General features: G+C 51.3%; 1 protein-coding gene across 2 annotated transcripts in view; it reads left to right on the forward strand.

The window, feature by feature from the left end:
- NATD1 (N-acetyltransferase domain containing 1) overlaps positions 1–22,265 on the forward strand; it is a 33,085-nt gene extending 10,820 nt beyond the window's left edge. For both annotated transcript variants that reach the window (XM_054042686.1, XM_054042687.1), the window contains exons 3-4: positions 12,223–12,341; positions 20,462–22,265. In XM_054042686.1, the coding sequence (XP_053898661.1) occupies positions 12,223–12,341; positions 20,462–20,578 (236 nt within the window). In that variant the 3' untranslated portion in view covers positions 20,579–22,265. The remainder of the gene's footprint in view (positions 1–12,222; positions 12,342–20,461) is intronic.
- The last annotated feature ends 261 nt before the right edge of the window (positions 22,266–22,526 follow it).

The following is a 22,526-nucleotide window of genomic DNA, read 5'->3' on the forward strand; positions in this document are numbered from 1 at the left end:
CGCGTGCCGAAGGTGGCACATGAGCTGATTTTCAGTGGCACACCACTTCTGAAAGGTTGCCGACCCCTGGTTTAGATCTCTTCCTCCTTTTGCTCCTCGTCTGCTCAGGACGGAGGCTGGAGATGCCCATTTTGGGCCCCATCAGGCTGGGCTGCATATGGAACAGAGGAAAAGCCTGGGGCAGCAGGAGGTTGCAGACCTGTATATATGAGCCGCTCCCAAGGCTTGCTGGGTTAGGAGCCACCACTGGGTGAGGGAGAGAAGAGGCGAGCACACGTTTGGTGGGGGTGGCATGGATCAGACCTGTTTCTGCCATTCGTTTGCTAGTCCTTATTGTAAGAAGCCTAATTCAAAAGTCTCACGCTGGATTTTGACTCTAAGTTCTCAAGCACCATTTTTCTTCCTTTGCCAAGCTGTAGATTTCAGTTATTATCGGTGGAAATATTTGATGGTCGGTTTTGTGTGTGTGTGAAATTGACCTTTACCGATGAAAAATCTAAGCCTCCCAAACCTACCTATGGGGTTGAGGGGATGCTCCCTTTAAATCTAACATTCCATCTCTGGTCGTCCTCCTAAATTAGCTCCTCTCCCAGGTCCAGTTCTCTGCAGGAATGCATGCTGTAGGATATTATATACATTGTAGGATATATAGCACTGTGGTGGCTTCTTGATAGTGCGTGTACGGGGGCAGCCTTCCATTCCTGACTGAGTTCAACAGGCCTGTTGTGCCAAAGTATCTCAAGACCCTGGGCTTGGCTCCGAGGCGTCCTGTGCATTCCAGCTGGACTCCCCTCCTTGGTTTGCAGACAGCCAAGTTCCCCTGCAGTAAAGCTGTAACAGCCGGAGCTGCCTTCCTGGGCTAGAGGAGGGGATGGATCCTGGAACCCGGCAATGGCTCTGTCTCCCTGATTGGTTTGTGAATTCCCTGTTACAGCGGAATTGTAACTTCCCTGGCTGCCGTTCCATGTTCTTTGCAGTCTCGGGGGATCTTGGCCTTTTTCTGATGTCTCTCCCCCACCTGCCCACCTTGACACCAGGAGGCTCTGCGTCGGGGTGTTGTGGCCTTAGTGAAGTTCCTATTTATTTTTTTCAGTCAGGCAGCTTATAAAACACACCTCGGCTGGACAACTTTCTGACTAGTCCTGTGCAGGGGGACAGAAGCCCTTAAGTAGAGTCCCTGGGGCTGGATGAAGAATAGATTCCCACGGTGATAAATCATTATTAGAGTGACGTTTCTGTGCAGAATATGGAGGAGCTGGCAGAAACGCCACTGGGAGTAGGGAGGCCTGCTAGTAGGGCACTAACCTGGGACTCGGAATTCCCTGCTCCACCAAAGGCTTCCTGTGTGAATCTTGGGACAGTCACGTCATCTCCCGGTGCCTCAGTTTCCCTATCAGTACAACGGGGATAATGGCTCTGCTCTGCCTCACAAGGGTGTTGTGAGGTTAAATACACTGAAGACTGTGAGGTGCTCTGGTACTGTAGTGACTGGGGGTGGGCAGATAGATTCCAAGAGGTGGGTTACAAAGACCTTCATGCTGTCCCTGACAGGCTGATCCTCTCAGGGTGTGGATAACATGACCTGCACCTTCTCACACCTGCCCGTAGCTGCTGATCTTGTTACACACCTTCCTTGCGGCTGCGCACCGTGTGAGTTACACCAGCTCAGCCTGTCAAGCACCGTGGGCCAAACTCGGAGGTGATGTGTGTTTGTCTAAGGCACAGCTTCTCAACCTGCCAGTTGTGACTTGTGGGGGCGGGGAGGGTTCATGACCACTTTGCCCTTCCCATATTCCTGGATGGCAGGAGGTGGGGAGTGTCCCAGTACCGAAGAGGTTGGGAACACTGTCCTGGAATCTCTGCTGGTGTGACATGCGAGCTGAAGGGGAGGAAAGTGGTGTTCATACCAGCTTAAACTCTCTCCTGAATTTGGCCCAGAAAGGGACTGAGAATCCAGAGTGTTTGAATAAATGCAAAGTAACAAAGGTGCAGAGTTACTGGTCTCCTGCTGTCTGTCTGTGTGTCTCTCTCCCCTTCCCCTCCTTCTCCCGCCCCCCTCGCCATGTGCCTCGTCAGTCAGCATTCCCGATTTGATCTCTTCCAGGTTTTAGCACCTGAATGTACAAAAGTGTTAAGCGAAATCCTGGGATCGAAGGGAAAGCCCATGTGAGACAATAACTGGCCTTCCCGGGCTGCCCGGCTGGCGATCCCTGGTGTTCCCTGGAACACAGCAGCCTTTTGCTCCATCCCCCACCCTGGCGCTGCCTTCTCTATTGTTTTCCCTGCTTGGAGGCTTCCTGGTATTGATACTGCCCAGAACAGCCCTCATTGTTCAGAGGGTGAGAGCAGGAGGCATTGCCCTGCCGGCTAGCGGGCTGGCAAAGCTTAGTCCAGGTTAGCCCACTCGTGCCAGTCACATGCTGATGGCGTCCTGTTGGTGGGCATGTCTCTCGGGATGGTTGGCAAGGGGTGTCTACTGCTTTCTAGTGTCTGGGTCCCGCTTCTCACTAGGGAACTCTAACCTTATCCGACCTAACGTCCGCCTACCCCGCATGGCTTTATGCTCACCCACCCCAGGATGTCTCCTGATTGCTGATGAGGCATTCTCTGCCCTCTGATGAGCTGACCCATTATTCCATAGGGCGAGCTCTTTCCCATGCCCAGATGTGGGGGGAAGGCAGTTAACGTCTTTCCTGGTGCTGCCTGCTGCAGTCCGTCCATTGAAAGCCTGCTACGGTCTCCTGCTGAACCTGCTACATCCAGTGGTCCTGGGGTGAATTGGGCCCAGTGGACTTGGCACTTTGAGCAGCAGCGAAGCCAAGTTGCTGCCACCCTTTGGCAGCTGGTGCCAACCTTCCCCCCCCTTCTGATACCTCTGTCAGCCCCACCAGACTGAGTGAACAAGAGCTACAGTTGTACCCTGCCATCACCCAATCCATGTGCAAACTGGAGCTACTTTCCTCTGGGTCTGCTGGGGATCTGCCCCATTAGGTGCTGCCCCCAAAGACCTTGGCAGTTTTCTAGGCGTGTCTGTGGGAGCTGGTTTAAAGCCTAAATTTGCCACCTTGCTTCCACCGCTGCATAAGGGCCTGTTCTGATCATAAGCTGTTGGGTGTGGTGGGTGGCAAGCAACAGGGGTGGGGGGCTTGTGCTGTAGGTCTACATGGTCCAGGGGGCTGGAGATTGGTTCTCTGAAACCTGTGTAGTCGTGGGTTTTATGCAAGTTAATCTCCACGCTTCCTGAAGAGAGCAGAAACCAGGGACATACGCTGTTCACGTCGCTTTGTGCCTTCCCTAAACTGGGGTACAAGGGTTTATGCTCTACTCCGTCAGCTATATAATCTGCATTGCATGCGCTCTTCTGGTTGCTATCAGCCCATGTGATGGTCCATCCTCTGTCCAAGGCTCCTTTGTGGAGAAGAGACCTCCCGGCGTGCTCTGATCAAACACCATTAGTGCGGCATTAAATCCTCCCCAAGACAGACCGACTCTCGGGCTTGCTAACACGTGGGACCGCTGGTGAGAGAGCCCCCTTGCAGATGGCCAGTTATTCAGGCTGGCTGAAGTTCCTGGTGTCTTGGAGTCCAGTTGCTTCAGGTGATGCCTCCTTTCTTGCCATTGTGGAGTGGGGAAGGAGCTCCTGTCATAACCTCTCAGAATCATTTTTCATTCTGTAGTGTCCGGGCTGGGGGCTTTTTCAGCAACTCTCCTCCCACTGCTCTTGGCACGGGTACGGTGCCGCTACTTCTGACAGTGGTGGGAGCGCTGTGAAGATCAGGTGTGGGTGTCTTGTTACCACCCTGTCCTCTGAATTCTTACAAACGAGACTGTCCCTTCCTCTCCTGCCTCTGGAGCTCTATCGCCACTGGGCTGCAACCGGCACAGGTAGCATCGGACTGGGAGTGTCATGACTGGAACAAAGGAGGCGCCTGGATTCTAATACTGGCTGAGTCCCTGAGTCGCTGTGTGACCTCAGGAAAGTTGCCTGACCTCCCTCTGCCTCATCCATGGAGCTGAAAAATCATGTATGGTAAAAAAAAAACAGGGGGAGAAAGAGAGAGGAGAAAAAAGGGGGAAGAAAAGGCAGGAACCCCACTGAAAACCAGATGCTGCATCGGAGATTAAGTGAAGAAAAATCCCGTCTCATTTCCCAGCATCATCAGTGGCACTTCCATGCTATGTAAAGCTTTCATTTGAACAACTAAGACCTCTCTGTAAGTCTCTCTCCCAAGAGACTGGGGGGGGAGGGGATAGGTAATGGCAGACTGGCAAGATGCAAGTGCTTATTGCTGTGGGTGGAATGAATATGGAAAAATCATCTCTTCGATGTTTCCTTCCAGCTGAAAAATGCAGTTCATGTTCTGGCCTGTGGCTGTGTCAGATTCAGACACACAGTGAACACATGGCAATAATAATAACCAATTCATGCATCTACCCACATCCCTGTGCTACGTGCAAGAAGCGGGGTTGGTGCAATGTTAAGGTTGCAAAGCGGAAATCGCACACGCACAAAAAGCCAAGAATGATAAAAGAGAAGGACCCAACAGCCACGCGAATAGGATTGTATTGCAGATTCCGATTCAGTTTCTTTATGCTGTGTGTTTAATGACACAGGTGGTGATGCTGCAAAGGGTCATAAGCACGCGTCCCGCTGATTTCAATGGGACTTTGCGAAGGACAAACCGTACAGCTGCTGGGGATACCCATTGCTGGATTCAGGGTCTTATGCAGTACCATATTAATCTACTATAAGCGTTTGGCCTTGATTAAACAAAGCACTGAAGCATGTGCTTAAATTCCATTGACTTTAATGGAGCTTGAGATGTTCTGCCGACTCAAGAAAATGTGACATTACAAGCGGGGCTGGTAGTAATGCCTATTGTTAAGGTTGCTTGACACTTCCCATTATAAGACTGTTGTCAGTTGCTTATAACTTTGCCAAACTTTAACCATTTGGACCGAAACTTTCCATGTTGGTTTTCTGCCTCTGGAAGAGTTTAAATAAATAAATAAATAAATACAATCAGCCAAAACGACTCTGCCTTTTCCAAGAACGAGGCTCGGGGAAAATATATTGCTTTGCCATCTAAAAAAAATCCTGGCAACCTTTGCTTTGAAAAGCTCTAATGCCTCCATGCCACTGAGAAGTGCCTTGAAATTTGGTAGCAGGGTGGTCTTTGTGTCAGGGATGTGCCTTTTGCCATCCCCAGGAAAATCTGCTCAAATCTGGCCAAGTTATCAGCCTTTGAAAAACTTCAATTTACACATGCCCAGCAGAGGCTCGTTAGAGTTTAATGCCTACGTTCACGAAGATTCCGCCCTCAGTGAGCGTGCTCGAGCCTCTCGTAGTCCCTAGTGCTGACCGAACTGTGCCTGTGCCCTCCCATCAGAGCGACTGAGCACGCTTCTCCGCAGGGCTGCAGTGGGCACGGATGGGGCTGGCAACCATAACTAAGAGTAGATAGTCTCTCTCTCCACATGCGTCTGACCAGGGGCGGCTCTAGCTTTTTTGCCGCCCCAAGCACGGCAGGCAGGCAGCCTTTGGCGGCATGCCTGCGGGAGGTCCCCGGTCCCGTGGATTCGGCGGCATGCCTGCGGGAGGTCCGCCGGTCCCGCAGATTCGGCGGCATGCCTGCGGGAGGTCCCCGGTCTCGCGCATTTGGCGGGAGGTCCCCAGTCCCGCGGACCTAGTGGGCAAAGCAGGTGTCCAGGTTGGGGAACAAAGCCAAGGGTCAGCACCAGAATCAACTGCCAGTCACCAGAGCCCCCTAGGGGTCAAGCCAGAGTCGGAACCAGAAATCGACGCTGAGGGGCAGAGCCAAGGTCAGATGCCAGATGCCAAATGCCAGAGCAAAGGGATAAGCCGAAGTCAAGGTCAGAAGTCAGAGTTGGAGCCAGGGCTGGTCACTGAGGCTTGGAGGCAAGGTGTAAGGGCAGGAGGAGAGGCAAGGATGAAGCATGGAGCAGGAGCATGGTGGGAACAGGGGGGTAAAGGAGGAGCAGAGCACAAATCAGGAACAGGGTTGGGTGCAGGAGGCAGGCACGAGCAGGGTCCAACACAGCCACAACCGGAAACCACTTTGTTGGTCAGACAAACTTCCTCCTGGCTTAAATAGTGTAGTTGGACCAATCGGTGGAGCCGTGCAGTCCTCCAATCAGTGCTCCCATGGATGGTGCCTTGGCTGGGGCTATAGTCCTTGTAGCTTCTCGGCCCACCAGGTTTCAGTAGACATTGGGTGGAGGCCAGTATGTGGTGGTGGCAGCTGTCTGGGGACTCCCAAACCTGGGTTCGAGACCCAGGACATCATACTGTGTTCTCAATGACATCTCCAGTCCATCTTCCCCCCCACACACACCATCCCCCGCAGCTGGCACCCAGCCAGCATGGAGGACAAAGCTGCCTGATTCAAATTCATAGGGATAAAAGCCCTGGACTGGGGTGGGGTTTGAGGAGACTCAGATTGGAAGTGGAGAGGAGGAAACTGGGAAGGCAGGGGAATATAACCATGACTAGAAGGGGAGAGATGGCTCAGACAGAGAGCCAGGAGGGAGGAGTTGGGACTGGATGGGCAAGAAGACTGGAAGTAGGGGAAAGATGGGACTTTGAGGGGGAGACTAAACATATCTGGGCAAGGAGGCCAGGAGTGGGATAAAGAGACATGACTGGGCCAGGTACAAGATGGAGGAGGTGGGTAGAAAGGATGAAGCTTTGGGAGAAAAAAGGGTCTGTGTCCACTTCCAGAGTCTGGAATGGAGCTCAAGATTGCAGAGTCTCACCTTTCCTCTGCTGTCAGCAAATACCGGTGAAACCCACTGGGGCAAAGTGTGTGTCTCATTCCCTTCTCGTGCTGGTCCACATCGAGGATGACAACCTACTACTGCTATCAGTGACTCCATTAGCTCAAGTGGTAGAGGTCTGCGCAGTGGAGCTAAAGCTTGCAAACCTGCTGATGATCCATGTGGCTGTCAATATGATGCTGCATGACGCAATGTGTATTTTCAGTTTGCGTTTTTCCCCTAGGAAATTACACACACGGAGAAACAGGTAAAAGAACGTTAAGGTTGCAACGTCGTGCACTCAGAAGTTGGGCAAAGCCAGAATAATTCTGTGCAACCCCCTTTCTGTTCTGCAAGTGCATTATGATACAGTCTTTAATGACATGATCACATACTATTTTTTCCCCCACAGTAATTTTGTTAGCTCTTCAATCACCATAAAATTGTATCTACTTTGGACGATTCTAAATAGATCACATGAAGGGGAGGAAAAAGCAAGACAAACGCTTTTACTCTGACCAAAAAAAACCCCATCCAGGCATCCTTAATCCACCAATTCAAAACAAAACAAAACACAAGATCAACTATTTCCTTTGTGGGCCACTTGTGACCTTGCTCTTGGAACCTTAATTTCTTAATTTCCTGATTTTACGTAACACTTAACTGTGCATCCCTCACACAGTTCTTTGCATTTAATTTTCTCCCTGTCTAAAAAGGATGATAAAGCAAGAAAAGGAAAAACGAGAACAATCCAGCTATTCAGGTACCAAAGCTTCCGAATCCTGCCAGTGACGCTTGTAAGGCCCTTGCTCCAAAGTTGTTCTGCTGTGGGAGGGACCAAGTTCCCGTGCCTTTCCCCAGTTTGTAAATTGCTTTAAACAATAAAGCAACTTCATGCACAGGTGGACGCCTGCACCCCTATGCACTTCAGTGGGGCTCTTTGTGGACTTTCCAAGCAGGACCAGTGCCTATGCACACTGAACTAGCCATGTACCCATGCAGAGTACGCCTATGTCTACCTGAGCGCCAGGGAACAACTCTATTTTCTACTACATACTTGGGGCATAATTTTCAACAAGTCAGACAACTGATGAAACATTCATTTAAAAAGTGTGAGTAAAAGCCCTAACACTTCCTGAGAAGAGAGATGGCCTTGCAATTAAGGAGCTGGACTGAAACTTGGGCATCTTGGTTCAATTGCTATCTCTGCAAATCCCTTATGATCTGATTCTCTGATGTGCTTAAAGTTAAACATGAGTTCGCATGCTTGGCTGTATAAGGATGGTTTGCTAATCCGGGCCTCAGTTCCCCATCTCTAAAATGGGGATAATAGGTTCTTTCTCTGTGTATTCAGATTGGAAATCCTTCAAGGGTAGGATTGTCTCTTGTTAGGTGTGTGTACAGCCCAAAATGGGGCACCAATCTTGGCTGGAGTGTCTAGTTGTTACTGTGATAAGTAAAAATATTCAATAAAGATGCTGTCCAGGGCATGGTTTCATATTTTAAGACATCTTTTGCTGCAGTACTCTGTGCACGCATGCATACATGCACATATACATAATATGTTTTTATAGAATGAGAAAAGTAACTTCCCCCCCCCCACACTCTGCCACAGCTCAGTAAAAACATCTGAAAGGATTTTGCTTAAACTTTTTCCAAAAAATCAGCCAGAGACCAGGGAAATTTTCAACCCCGAAGACGAGTGTGGTGGAAAATTAGGAGCGTGTGAAAAGAGCTGTTATAACAAACTGCTTAAAGCCTTTAATTATAGCCGGTGCTACTGGTGACTGCTATAATTAGGGCCCTACCAAATTCACGGCCACGAAAAACGCATCATGGATCATGAAATCTGGTCTCCCCCCGTGAAACCTGGTGTTTTGTGTGCTTTAACCCTATACTATACAGATTGCACAGGGGAAACCAACGTTTCTCAAATTGGGGGTCCTGACCCAAAAGGGAGTTGCAAGGGGGGTCACAAGGTTATTTTAGGGGGTCATAATATTGCCACTCTTATTTCTGCGCTGTCTTCAGAGCTGCGTGGCTGGAGAGCGGTGACTGTTGGCCAGGCGCCCAGCTCTGAAGGCAGCAGCACAGAAGTAAGGGCAGCAGTACCACAACCCCCCCTACAATAACCTTGTGACACCCCACACACACACACACACAACTCCATTTTGGGTCAGGACCCGTACAATTACAACACCGTGAAATTTCAGATTTAAATAGCTGAAATCATGAAATTTATGAATTTTTAAATCCTAGGACCATGAAATTGACCCAAATGGACCATGAATTTGGTAGGGCACTAGCTATAATAAATACAGCTTCCGCTGAACGCTTTGCTTCCTGTGCTCAGTGCGATGTGGAAACCACATGAAGGTGGTGGAACTTGCTCTAATTCCCTGAGATTAAGGCTGTCGATCTCCTGGGGGAAGATAGGTTTCTCTAGGTGCTTTTAGTTGTAATAGTTCCTTCTTCGGAGGATGGGTTTGTGTCACTGTTACAGGGCTAGCTCACCTCTCTCCCCTTTCTGGGCTTCCAGAGTGCACCCTCTCAGCACTGCTCTCCTTGGCTACAGTACCGTTCTTACCCAGTAGATCCGACTGCGTTTGGACGCTTGCCGTTCTTCCCTTCGGGAGTCTATGACCGGCAGTGAATACAGTGATCAAATGGCCGCCTTTAACCGAAGTATTGTTTCTCTTAACAGTAGAAACAAAGCATTTTAGAGGAAAAGAATTTTAAAACTGCGAACAATCTATATGCATGTCTGTCTTACCTAAAGGCTTACCCAGGCAGGCCCAGTTTCTCCAGACACTGCCAGCATGGGGTCCTTCTGTCTCCAGCTGCTTCCCCCAAAACAACTACAGACTTCTCTTGAGAGAGGGTCCCTCTTCAAACCCTGCTGTAGCTCCTTTGCTTGCTTGTGTTCATGGACCTTTTTCTGTCCTGACGTTGTCTCTTAACAACACTCAACTGAGTGCAGACAAGTGGCATTTCTCAAGACATTCTTTCCTTTCCTGTTTGTTTTTCCTGACAGCCCCCGTATTAAACTAAACCAATCTCATCATACCTTAAACATCCCAATGTTCATAAATTATCACAGGGCAGCTCCAAATGCATGACAGTTTGTTTCCTCCAATGTGGGAGAATTGGGTATAATTTCCCATCCCTGTTTTGCAGGTAGAGCTGGTAGAATTCTTTACTGTGAACAGTGGGCCTGATTCTCCATGTGGGTCATTCCACCAGTGCAGAACGAGTGTGCAGTGTTACTACTCTGATCTCGTAGGCTCTTATTTCCCACTTGCACCTCAGAAGATGCAGGGCAGTGGAGGACCAGGCGCGGGATTCTCTATAAACTTAGTTGCCTTTCAGTCCATTTCCCAAGCCTGATTTCCTCCAGTGTAAAGGTTTGGCAAGAAACTGGAAACGGTTGGCTTATTTAGCCTAGCAAGATGCAGGCTGAGCAGGGATACGATTGGTCTCTGTGAAAACACCAGTGGGTAAACACCAGGGAGGGAGAAGAGCTATTTGAGTTAAAGGACAAAGTTGGCACAAGAACAATTGGGGTTAAACTGGCTATGAATAAATTTAGGCTGGAAATCAGAAGAAATTTTCTAACCATTGGAGTGAGGTCCTAGAACAGCCTTGCAGCAGGAGTGGTGGGGATCAGGAACCTAACTAGTTTAAGATGAAGCTTGATACGTTTATGAATGGGTTGATAAGACTGGATTGCCTGTGATAGCAGGAGACTAGACACAGTGACCTCAGTGACTCCAGTCCTGTGTTCCTAAATAGCCAAGAATTTTCCATCTATCTGTTGTTTGCAAGCTCTTTGCTCCAGCTATTCATGGCCTGTGATTGGTCACTCAGATCACATGGTATTGTTACTCTCTAATTGGATGGTTAAAACTTTCTAAACTTGCAAATGACATGGGGTAAACAACAGTCGCTCTGGTGTGATTTTTGTGAATGAATTTTCATTTGTACTAAAACATGCATAGCTTGGTAAACGCTTTCACCAATAACCAGTGGCTGACCACATACTCACAAATGTGACTTCACATAGAACAGCCAACTGCAACCGGCTGGTGAGGGAGATAGTATTTTGTGATCCATCAGCTCTGTTTGTGGGTTTCAGAAACTTTCTTATGCACAGATGTCGAAATTCTGTCTAAATTACTATCAAATTGCTGTGCGTGAGCTGTTGCTGAGAAAATAATGGTGCTGCCTTTACTTGCCCCCTGCACACCCCAGTATCTAATTTGGGTGTTCAAAATTCTACACATTTGATGTGGGGGATTTATTTTTTTTTTACAGTTGCGCAAAATATCAATCACTAACTTTTCTTCATCGTAGTAAGAATGGGTGAGTACCTGGGCCAGATCCTGCATTATCCAGCCCAGTTTGTAATCACACTCGCACAACGTGGGTGTGAAATGCTACCATTCTGATCTCGTAGTGTGTTATACGGATTTCTTACACCAGTGCAATGACCCTCTGTGTTTGGACTGGTGAACATTCAGGACCATTCGGCAAGGCTGATCTAAATCCTTGGCACAAATCCCTTTGAGAAACTTTAAGCATAACCAGTCCTGTGGAAATGCAGAATTCAAATGATTTCTCTTCTAATAATGGTCAGATTTCAGGATCTTTGAAATGTATCACACACCACTTTCCACGTACTGAGACCTTTTCCCCCGTATTTGAATTACGAAGAGAAACTAACAGTTTTGTAACATATATAATGTCATGCATGTTTGTGTGCCACATTTGATGATGATTAGAGATGGAAACGTAATTTTTCCTAATGTGTGTGTTTGTGTGTGTTTGTGTGTGTGTGTTTTTGTGTCTGTTTTCATTCACAGAAGAATTTTTATCTTCTCTACTAGATCCAAAGCATTTGAAATGCCAGTTCTGCCTGCCATGTCAGAAAATGCTAGCAGATTTTATATGCCACAGGGAAAAAAATAATATATATATTAGAGAGGAAAGATCTGTTTGTTAGGTCACCTAGATGACCCATTTTCCCCCTCCCCCACAACCTTTAGTCGGCACAGGATTTTACAATATTTGTACATATTACAAATCAATTCATCATAATATAGTAATTCAAGGCCTGGGGGGTGTGTGGTGGGGAAACCTCACAGCTATCCCAATAGGCCAGATCCTGCCCTCGGTTACACCTCATTTACACGAAATGGGGAATCAGAATATAACTAGGAGCAAAATCTGAGCCAATACGTTCCAATGTGCTAGACTGTGGTGGCCTCCTTCTGTTCCAATAAAGAGATGTTGCAAGCTCCTTCAGCAGAGACGATCCCTAGATGCCAGGAGTTACGATAGACACCTGTGCTAGCTTAGCGTCATTGTGAGCTGCATTCACCCCGAGCAGAGGGTTCTCTTCCCCAAGGCATTTCCGTAGCTAAACTCCTGCCTTGCGTTCCGTAGGTTGCCATGACAGGGCAGTGTTGCTCTACGAGTACGTGGGGAAGAGGATAGTGGACTTGCAGCACACGGAGGTACCAGACGCCTACCGAGGAAGAGGAATAGCCAAGCACCTGGCTAAGGTATGACCCGACCAGCCTCTAGCAACATTTTGCCTTCCTTTACGGACTAATATTACTTATCTCGCAATAGCATTTAGACGCCCCAACTGAGATCAGGGCGCCATTGCGCTAGGTGCTGTACGTACGCAGAGTGAGCAGCAGTCTCTGCCCCGGAGACCTTACAGGCTAAAGGGACACGATGGACAAAGGGTGGGAAAAGAAGCAGAGGCATAGAGATGTGAAGTGAGCTACCAAAGGTCAGGCAGCAGGTCGGTGGCAGAGCCAGGACAAGAAACCAGATCCAGTGCCCTAACCCCTGCACCACGCTACCTCTCTAAAATGGCTAAGAGCAGTGGGATGCTTCCGCAGACTGTTTAGAACTCACGCAAGTGACCCATTTGACACAAACTGTGAAACATGACCAGTTTAGAGCAAAAACCTTGGCATTTGTCCAAATCTTGGGGGGGGGAAAACCATGCCCCCTCCTGGCTCTCTACCCCTCCCTCCCTCCCCAAAAATCCCCTCCATCTTGAGGTTTGGATGCAAAACAGAACATTTTGCAAAAGAAAAGTTGCGAAAGTTGACATTTCTGAGCCACAAAATGAATCTGGGAACATCCATTTTAATGAAATTTTGCAAAAGAAAAAAAAGGCTTTTTGCCGGGGTCTGTTCCAGCACAGGCCTGTGACTCCAGGGATTGGCACCACGTGCCTTCCAGAAGGGTGGCACGCAGGAACACCAGAGAAAGGGGAGAGACCATCTCGACGGGGGGTGGTTTGCACCAGCGTTGCCCAGAAACACTCAGTGAAAGGAAGCTGCAGAAGGAGCAAGAGGAGGTGTGGAGAGATGCAGCAAAGCTCAGAGCGAGGGGAGACCAGATGGCCAATTAGGGCCTGCTCTAATAAATCCTGATGAACGGCCATGTTCCTTCCGCTCTCCTTTCCCAGCAGTTTGCCCAGCTGCCTCCGCGCGTAGTGAGGCTGCTGACTTTTGGCAGTTTGCAATTTCAACCACCCCATGCTATGAAGGGATTTCTGCTTCTGGGCTGGTGCTTTTCCGCTGTTCCTGAACGCATGACTCTCTGAAATGGCTTCTTTGCGTTGCTCCATCCCTCGTCCTCTCGCTGGATCCTCTTTCTCGGCAGGAACTGTTCCTTTTCCTTTTCCTGCTCCGTAGGCTGAATCGGCCTCGTATTGCTTCATAACTCACGTGTCGTGATGCATACATCACTTGGATTGCTCTCTGCTGTGCTCTTTCCATCTCTTTCCTGTAGTATGGAGACCAGAGCTGCGTTCCACAGTGCAAACGTGCGCTGGCTCCTGGCTTCTCTGGTGAGAGAATAACTTCCCTTGATTTATGTTCCTTCCCTTAGTGTAGACTCCTCAAGACCTTCTTTGTTTGCACGCTGCAGCGTTCTGCTGCGGGGATGGGGGTCTCTCTCTCACACACAACCTTTTATTTCCACCCCAAATGACAGGCGCTGCGACCCTCACGTTAACCTCTCCTCCTTGCCCCTAAGCTTGGCTTTCTTTGTTCATTTCTCTGATTCTCCTTCATGGTACTAAGAAGAAAAAAACACAATCAAATCAGTCAGCCGCTGCCCCAACGAGCTTGCAATGGAAGGTTCCCATGGAGGGTGGGAGGCGCTGGGAAATGCACAGGCCTGGGGAATGAATGATAAACTCCTTTCTTGTGGGCCTTCTGAGGGATGGAGTCTCTAGAGGCCGGGCGAGTGGATCAGCTGCTCCTCCTGTTGCCTGATGCAATAATGTAGCTGAGGGCATGTTCCGTTCTCATTGGTGTCCTTCCCGGGTCATCACGGACTCTTCAAAAGTGGCTGGCAAGTGTTTTGCCTCTTGCCTGTGTGTGTTGTGGGAAGGAGGATGGGGAGCTTTGTGTCGGCAGCAAGCTGGGGAGATGATAGCTTTGGGGGGATTGGGTGTTCTTGTGGGATTTGGAGGGGGGGCTTTCCAGAATTGCTGGGGGTTGGAGGAGTCCAGAGCCTGTCACCCCGTGCTTATCAGAAGAAAAGCTTTGCGAAGGTGGCTCTTCCCCCCATGTCTGATTTGAATGGGACTGTGATTGCTGCTCTGCAGAGCGTCCTCCTGTCTGCCCCATTCTCTCCAGGCTGCAACGCTAGGGACGTTCTGCCCGGCTGCCTCCACACCCTGGGTTCCCCCGGCACAAATCCAGCTGGTGTTCCTCACTTCCTTCTTGGCTGATGCCCAAGCTGAGTTTGATTTGAGTGTGATCTGCAAGTGCACCTCCAAACCTACCCCCCCATGTCACATTCTCCTCCCTCTTCCTCCAGAATGTCTGTGTGCATTTGCCCAGTCGGTTCATGCTCCATGTTCTAGGCCGGGGCATGTTCTCTCACAACAGTGACCTTGGAAGTGATTGTGACGGGTTGGATCACATGATCCCATGTCACTGCAAGACTTCCATTGCCCACTTGCCAGCACACACATATACAGGAAGACTAAGAGGTAAACACAGCCATCTGCAGACAATGGTCCTTGTTAATGGGAGTCATCAAGATTCCAAACCATCATTAATGGCCCACACTTTACATAATGACAATAGGCCCTCAGAGTTATGTTTTATATTTCTAGTTTTAGATACTAGAGTGGTACATTTCTACAAATCGGATGATCACACTCAGTAGATTATGAGCTTTGTAATGATCCCTTACAAGAGACCTTTTGCACGAAGCATATCCCAGTTGCATTATATTCACTTATAATCAAATCTTTATAAAACTATCCCAGTTACCTTATATTCACTTATTATCATGTTTTTTTATAAAACCATATAGACTGCACAACGTCACAATGATCTCTTACCATTTTCTCCTACTTTTTTCCTCCTCCTGCTGCCCAGGGGTTACCAGCTCCTCTGTCACGAGCAGGGCTGTACATTCAGTGGCATGGGCCTGCCTCTCTATTAGAAATCCTCTCACCCCATCCTCTTGTAAGCCACACACCTTCTGCGGGTGGTGCTCTGTCCCATCTAATGGCACCGAGACCACTTAGAGAGAGAGATTAATGAGTCTGCTCTACAGCCTTAGCTAACAACCAGCTGGCTTGTAGCTCATGGAGTAGAGGCTCATGCACTGAGGTCCCAGGTTCGATCCCGACCGCCGCCGACTGGGGTCTGTTGGTGTTACACTCTCCTGCCTCCACCCATTCTGGATTTATACTCATGATTTACTTTCTCCTTTGATGGCTTCAAGCAGCTTGATGGACATTCTCTGCTAAACTCCCCATCTTCAGCTATTTCAGGAATGCTCTGCCCTCAAACTAAATTCCCTGGATATTAAATTCCCTGCACCCCAGCCTGCCTGCTTCTGTGCTGGTTTCTTGACTTGAGGCCTCACTCAATCACTCATACACCTCTCTGCTTATTGTCCTACCCTATGTTCTCCCCCGCCCGGCAGCCTCTGCTTTCCCACTCCTTATTGCTACATTGATTCTCCCTCCAAGCCCACCGGTGACTTGTCTTTTATCCGGATTGCCTGCTGAAGGAGTAACGAGCCACGTCACCAGCACTGCTCAAGGAGTCCCACTAGCCCTGCTCCAACCAGGCCTCCAGGCGTTGAACCCTTTTTCTTCCAGGCAACGCACCAATACTGCAGCATCCCAGTTAGGAACATAATCCCTAGAGGTTCTGCGCCTGGCCTTTCCTACCAGGCCTTCCAGCCTGCAGTGCAGGGCAGGGCAGGGTTAAGTGGCTCCTCCTTATCACATTGGCCCTAATAACGAGTTGCTTTCCGTACTGCCGTGATCTATATGATGAAGCACTGAAGAAAGTCTGTCCCTGCCCCAATTAGCACTTGGTGTGTAAAGGCACAAGTATAGACGAATGGCCTATCTGCCACAGCGTGGCCGCCAGCGCTCGAGCGCTCCACGGAAGCGGTGTGGGGGTATGTTCTCTAAGTTAGCTCCAGAGTGAGCAAGAAACATTGGGCCCTTCTAGATCTCACTGCTGGGCTCTGTCCCTGGTGGGTACCAGCCAGCCCCGTTACAAACCCAGGATCATCCTAGCTACAGACTTCCCTTTGGGGCGGGTCCCTCACTGCTTCCACCTGCTCTTCCCAGTCCTAGAGCACACTCCCCTCTGCGAGCAGGGAGTGTTAGCCTGATTCTGGAGCCTGCTCCCTGCTTCCCCTGACCCATCCACTCCTCCTCCCTGAGGCAAACCTGTTGCAAGGCTCTGGCTCTGTGTGGCGGGGAAGGTGGCCTGCTGTGTATCTTCCTAATTCTTGCTGTGCCCACTCTCCCCTCCTGCCATGCTTGGCCGTTCACACCCACCCTGCTGCATCCGCCATACTCCCTGCTGTACGTCCCCCTTGCTCGCCCCCTGCCTGCTGCTAAATGACTGAGATGCTCAGCCAGCTCGTGATCGTTGTTAGCGATTTACTATTGTTTCTCCCGCAAAGCTGTACCGGTCCCACCTGTGGCATGGCTCTTGGAGCGTGTGGCTCCTGCGCTGGGTTAGAGCCATTGGCAGGGACAGTAAGACAGGGAGCTGTTGTGCAGGACAACTCTCCTCTTCCAGTAGATATTGGAAAGCCTCACGCATGTTGAGAACAGCCTGCCCCACCTTGGATGGAGGTGGAGCTGGCGCCAAGCAAGTGGGTGTCTCTGGCTTTTGGGAGGCCTCTCAAATTGCAAAGGTGGAGGGGCTTTCGTTTGGAGTCTCTAAGCAGCACGTCCCTGATGTGTCTAGTACCCAGGAAGTACTACCGAGGCACTTGTCACTAGCCTCTGTTTGCCAGAAGTTGGGAAAGGGCGACAGGGGATGGATCACTCGAGGATTGCCTGTTCTGTTGATTCCCTCAGAAGCACCTGGCATTGGCCACTGTCAGAAGCCAGATTCCTGGGCTAGATGACCAGTATGGCCGTTTTTATGTTCATGTGGCTTCCCACCAAGTTTTCCAAGCTCGGGGAACGAGGTGAGGTGTATCCTTCAGAGATAAGCAGGCTGCCCCAGAAACACCCCCACATGAGCTTCTGAAGTGACACTACAACAAAGAGTCCTGTGGCACCCTATAGACTAACAGACATATTGGAGCATAAGCTTTCGTGGGTGAATACCCACTTTGTCACATTCTTCTGATGTATTCACCCACGAAAGCATATGCTCCAATACGTCTGTTAGTCTATAGGGTGCCACAGGACTCTTTGTCGCTTTTTACAGATCCAGACTAACACAGCTACCCCACTGATACTTAAGTGACACTGCACCACTGCTCCATCAGCAGAGAGTTGCCCCTTTGGGAATTGTACCCTCCTTGGCACTGTTGGAAGCCCTGTTTTGTTCCTGGCATCTGACAGCTTGGCTTGACTGTCCCCTAGCCAGGCCGGGTAGAGGGTCTCTACAGAATCGTAGCCATGTCATGAAGCAGGGACTTAGCTCTTGCTCTGTTGGCTGGGAGACAGTTCACTCCACCTGCTCCATTTCAGGCACAGGGTGCTCTGGGCAGCTGGTTTCTGTGATGAGTGACTGATAACGCTGTGACCAACCAGCAGAGTTCTCGTCCTTTCCCCTTCTCGGGCACTGGCTGTAGGTATGGAAATCTGCACTCAGAGGTTCCTATTTCTGGCCTGCAAATGCTGCTGGGCAAGTCCCATCACAGCCAGCGACTAATCCAACCGCCTCCTCTTTCCATCTGAAAATAAAAATACCCTGCTTCTATCCCAGCAGCCCAGATCGGCCCCGGAGAGCAGACCAGGGAGGGATGGTATGAGTATGGGACTAGCAGCCAGGAACTGAGGGCTCCATTCTCCCGCTGCAGCATACAAGTTACTCCCTTTGACCTTCAGGAGCCATAACTCCTATCCTGAGCCCTAATTCTGGCTTTGACCTGATGGGGTGAGTGGCCTTGAGCAAGGCCCTTTACTTCTGTGCCTCAGTTTCCCCCGTAAGACAGGCCTAACGATATACAGGACGACGTCGGGGTGAATTATGTAAATGCCTATAAAGTGTGTTGCAGATGAAAGCCCCATATCCTTGCAAAGGGCCTGATTCCGATCTCCCGTAAAGCAGGAGTCGTGCCCTGGAAGCCAATAGAGTTATAAAGGCACAAGAATAGAATCAGGCCCCCTGCACTAGCCAAGCCACGCCTGCAGAGGTTGCTAGATAGGGAGGGTAGATCCTTCTTTATGCTCTAGTTCACACACGTCTCTTACAGCTGCCAGCGCTTGGCAGCTGTGGGTGTTTGGCAGGGGTGATCCCGCATCCTGGGTCAGATGAAGCCCTTTTTCCTGCCTACCTCGGAACTTGTGCCGTTTCTACTCCAGCTGGACACGTTTAATCGCATCATCTGGGAATCAATGTCCAAAAATAAAATGGGGGGCGGAGCAACTGCCAGCTTTCTCTCCCCTCCCCCCACCTGCCCACAACCCAGCACAGAGAGGATTAGGAGAACACGGGAAGGGCTGTCGGCTGCCCTGGCCCTGTGGGATTTCGCTCGCCTACTCCAGCACCGCTTCATGGCAGGGGCAATGGGGCAGGGGATGGGGATTTCTCTCTGTATATGTCTTTGATGGAGGGAGCATGGGGGGTGGGTAGCTTTGAACCCAGCACGTGGGACCAGCTGTGTTAAACGGACTGTCCAGGCACAGAGTTGACAGCTAGCTTGCTGCTTCTGGGGAATTCCCTTGACAGGTCCGCTGGAGACCCCCCGGCATGTGGCGGAGAGGCAACATTCAAGATGCTTTTCCTCCCATCCTAGAATCAGTCCAGTGGCTGCAGATTAGCATCCCCTGCCCCTTTCGCCCGAGGTGCTCGGCCATTAATTAGTTAATGAGCAGGGAACACGCTGACACATTTTTAAAGCGCTTAGTCTCCTATTTATCATTCAAAGGGGAAGCAGGGGAAAAGCTCTCTCCTGTCCGCACACACTGTGGCAAGTAGCACCAGTTTATACCAGGGAGCTTAGTTCCCTACTGCTTTTCTGCTCGCACCCTCCTGTGACTACAGGCACAGCCACCGCACTGTTCCTGAGCTGCCGCTTTCCTTTCCAGAGCAGTAATCCCGCTGCCTCCCGCCCCTCTGCATCACACAGAGGGGAGATGAGGACAATTGGCAGCTTCCTTTGTCTGCATGAGGCCATGGAAGCGGGAAAGGGATGCTGCTACCTTTGAAAGGGGCAGGGACTTTCCCAGCCTGATGGGAAGCAGCAGCAGGCGGGTTCCTCGCTCTGTGGGGGAGTTTGCCCATTCCTGACCCCATTCTCAGCTAAAACCACATTCGTTTTTTTCTCCCGTACGTGCAGCGGAGGGTCCATCTGCCACCGCAGCAATTTCACTGCTACCCCTGGAGGGGGCTCGAATGCTGAGGGGCTCCAGCACCACCCCTTCTTTCCTCACCATCAGCGCTTCATGTGTGGGAAAGGGGGAGAAGGATGGGGCAGTGAGAAACACAGGCCAACTTCATACAGGCACCTAGCAGCACAACTGCTGGGGCAGCAGGCTCGGAGAGTCAATGGGCTGTTCGTTCCCGCCACGGGCTCCCCCGACCCCAAATGTGGGGGCAGGGGGGAAACTCTGTGAGTTACCAGCGAATCGTCCCTCGTAAGGGGCCTTTGCAGCGTCATGCAAGTGCCAGGCTGTCCCCCAATGGCCGTCCATTCCGGGCAGCGGCTACCTGGGCCCCCCTGTGCAAGGAGTGGCCTGCGCAGGAGGGAGTGGCTGCTAGTTCGGCTGATTTCCACACAGTCCTGAGGAAGCATGTGTTATGGCTGCTCCGCCTCCAAAGCCCAATCTCTGCTGCGCTCCACCCCTTGCCCCGAGGGGCGGTTGCTGGGGGCAGAGTTCAGCTTTTCTGCCCCAGGTTGTTCCCCCTGCTCCTCACCCCAGAGGGGAGCATGTGGCCTACTGCCTGGCACTGGGCGCTGTCACTGAAACGGCTCGGCGTGCCCAGGATTGAGAGATGGCCAGATCAAGGCAGGTTTCCCTTCATAGCACCAGCCCAAGGGGCCCCAGCTCTCAAGGAGGCCTGAGGTAACTTCCCTGGTGCTCGGGCCGCTCCCCCCTGCATGGTCACAGCCAGTCAGGTATAAGCCAGGATCCTGTCGTAGCTCGCTCCAAGGGGAGTGTGGCGTTTGTAAACCCATCTGTCCTCTCTTGTGGTTCTAGGCAGCCCTGGACTTTGTGGTCGAAGAGGACCTACGAGCTCACCTGACGTGCTGGTACATTCAGAAATATGTCAAGGAGAACCCCCTGCCGCAGTACCTGGAACACTTACAGCCTTAACGCAGGAGGCTGCGGAGCCCGGACTGCTCTGGCAGCAGCACGCCCTGCCCCTGACTGTCCGATGCGGCCTTCGCTTCTGCGCGGTCTCAGGAAGCCCCACGCGCTCTCAGAATCCTTATTTTTGTAAGTGCGGACGTGGGGACTGTGACCCTCCCAAATAGCGCCGGGGCCCTGGTAATGCACAGCAGCCGGGCCCTTCCACGGTTGGGCTGGCTCAAGATTCTGTTGACAGCAGCCTCCCCTGTCACCGCGCCATGGGGTGGAAGGCGATGGCTTCTGTCGGCCTCCTTCAGCAGCGTCCTCACCCCTGCAGCTCGTCGAAAGCAAGAAGCCGGCGGGCGGATGTCGGCTTGGGGTAGCCATCGGGCTCCACCTCTCCTCCAGGAACGTGTGGGGCTGCTGCAGATTAACCCATCCTGAGCTGAAGGGGGATTGTGGAGAGGGGCAGGGTCTTACCCACCTTTCGTCACGGCGGGGATGGAAGAGTCCGATGATAAAGCCTGACAAGCCCAGCCGGTGCCATTTGCTGTGTGGGCGGGAGCTGGAGAGGAGCGCGTTCCGGCCGGTTAGCTCCCTTCGGGCAAAGCAAGGAGCATTAGCATCAAGTCCCAGAGGGTGGACGATTGGGTCTTAGGGGACTCTCTCTGCGTGCTCTAGAGCCATTGGGGCCTTGATGCCGTCTGTCCCTGAAAGGGGACCTATGTGAGATGGTCTGTCGTCAGCCTCTGTCAGGGGCGGGCAGCATCGCGGAGGGGTGCTCGAGAGCAGTGGCCCAGCCCAGACCTCCTTTCAGTAGCCCAGTAGCTTGAGGTGTGGGCAAGGGAAGGGAGGTTATAAACTTTGCAACCCCATCATGGACAGGAGTGTTTTGAGCCAATCTCTCGTTTTGCTGGATCCTCAACTCCACCCTGAAGGGGGGGACGTTTCCCTTCTGGGGCTGGAGCAGTAACGGACAGGAATGCCTGCCATGGCCGCGGGCTTTGCTTCTCTGCCTCTTTCGGAGTCTGAGGGGAGGTGAGTGACAAGGAAGGGACAGAGGCGCCGTCAGCAAGGGGAACACAAGGGTCCCATGGATGAGCTAAGCAGGTGCCACCATCCCAGCCAAGCGCACAAATGTACACACCACGCTGAGCCAAGCAGGACGTGATCCTTGAGGTGTTCAGGCCAAGCCCGAGGGAGGGAGAAGAGAATGCGTCCAATCCCCGTGGAGAAGCAGGGGTGAGGCTGTTGCATTCAATGCCAAATGCTGACTCCCCTGCCCAAGCTCTGCTCTTCCACTGACTTACTGAGCCCCCTTCCCCACACCCCTGCCCTTTGGGAGGCTGGGGCCAGGAGCAGAACGTCCCTGCAGGGCAGGGGTCAGGGATACAGATGCAGCACGTGAGTCGAGAGATGCTGCTGCCACCGCCGTTCAGTCAATAGCGTAGGCCTGGGGTTTGCACAGGGATCACTCACTGGTCACGTCCCTCTCCGCTCCCCTACCCGGCATTGTCTGCTAACCTCTACTGCTAGGGAACCCGGGCCCCCTGGTGGCTGAATCCAAGAGCTGCCCGCCCAAGGGGGAGGTGTCAGACTTTTGTCCTCCCCTTTTCGTGCAGCAGCGGAGGGCTGACATGCCAGGTGGGGAGCGAGGGGTGTGTTCTGCTCCATCCCAGTCTCTCACACTGATCATTTAGACTTGGGGGGGAAGGGGGGTTACCCTTCAGGAACCTCTCGGTGCTTGGGATGTGGAGGGCCGCGCTCTGCTCCAAGTCACACGGGGCAACGTCAGGAACGTCACTGGGTTTGCATGGGTGTAACTTGTAGCCGACTCTCCCCCAGCACCCTCAGTTAGCTCATCCTGCTGATTTAGAAGGGCTGCAGTGAGCTAACAGGAACTGCAAGGAGCTCTTGTATTTATATTAGGCTAAATCCTGAGAGGTGCTGAGTATTGCCAACACCCATTGAC

This window comes from Malaclemys terrapin, chromosome 10 (genome assembly GCF_027887155.1).
Source record: "Malaclemys terrapin pileata isolate rMalTer1 chromosome 10, rMalTer1.hap1, whole genome shotgun sequence".
Lineage (NCBI taxonomy): Eukaryota > Metazoa > Chordata > Testudines > Emydidae > Malaclemys > Malaclemys terrapin.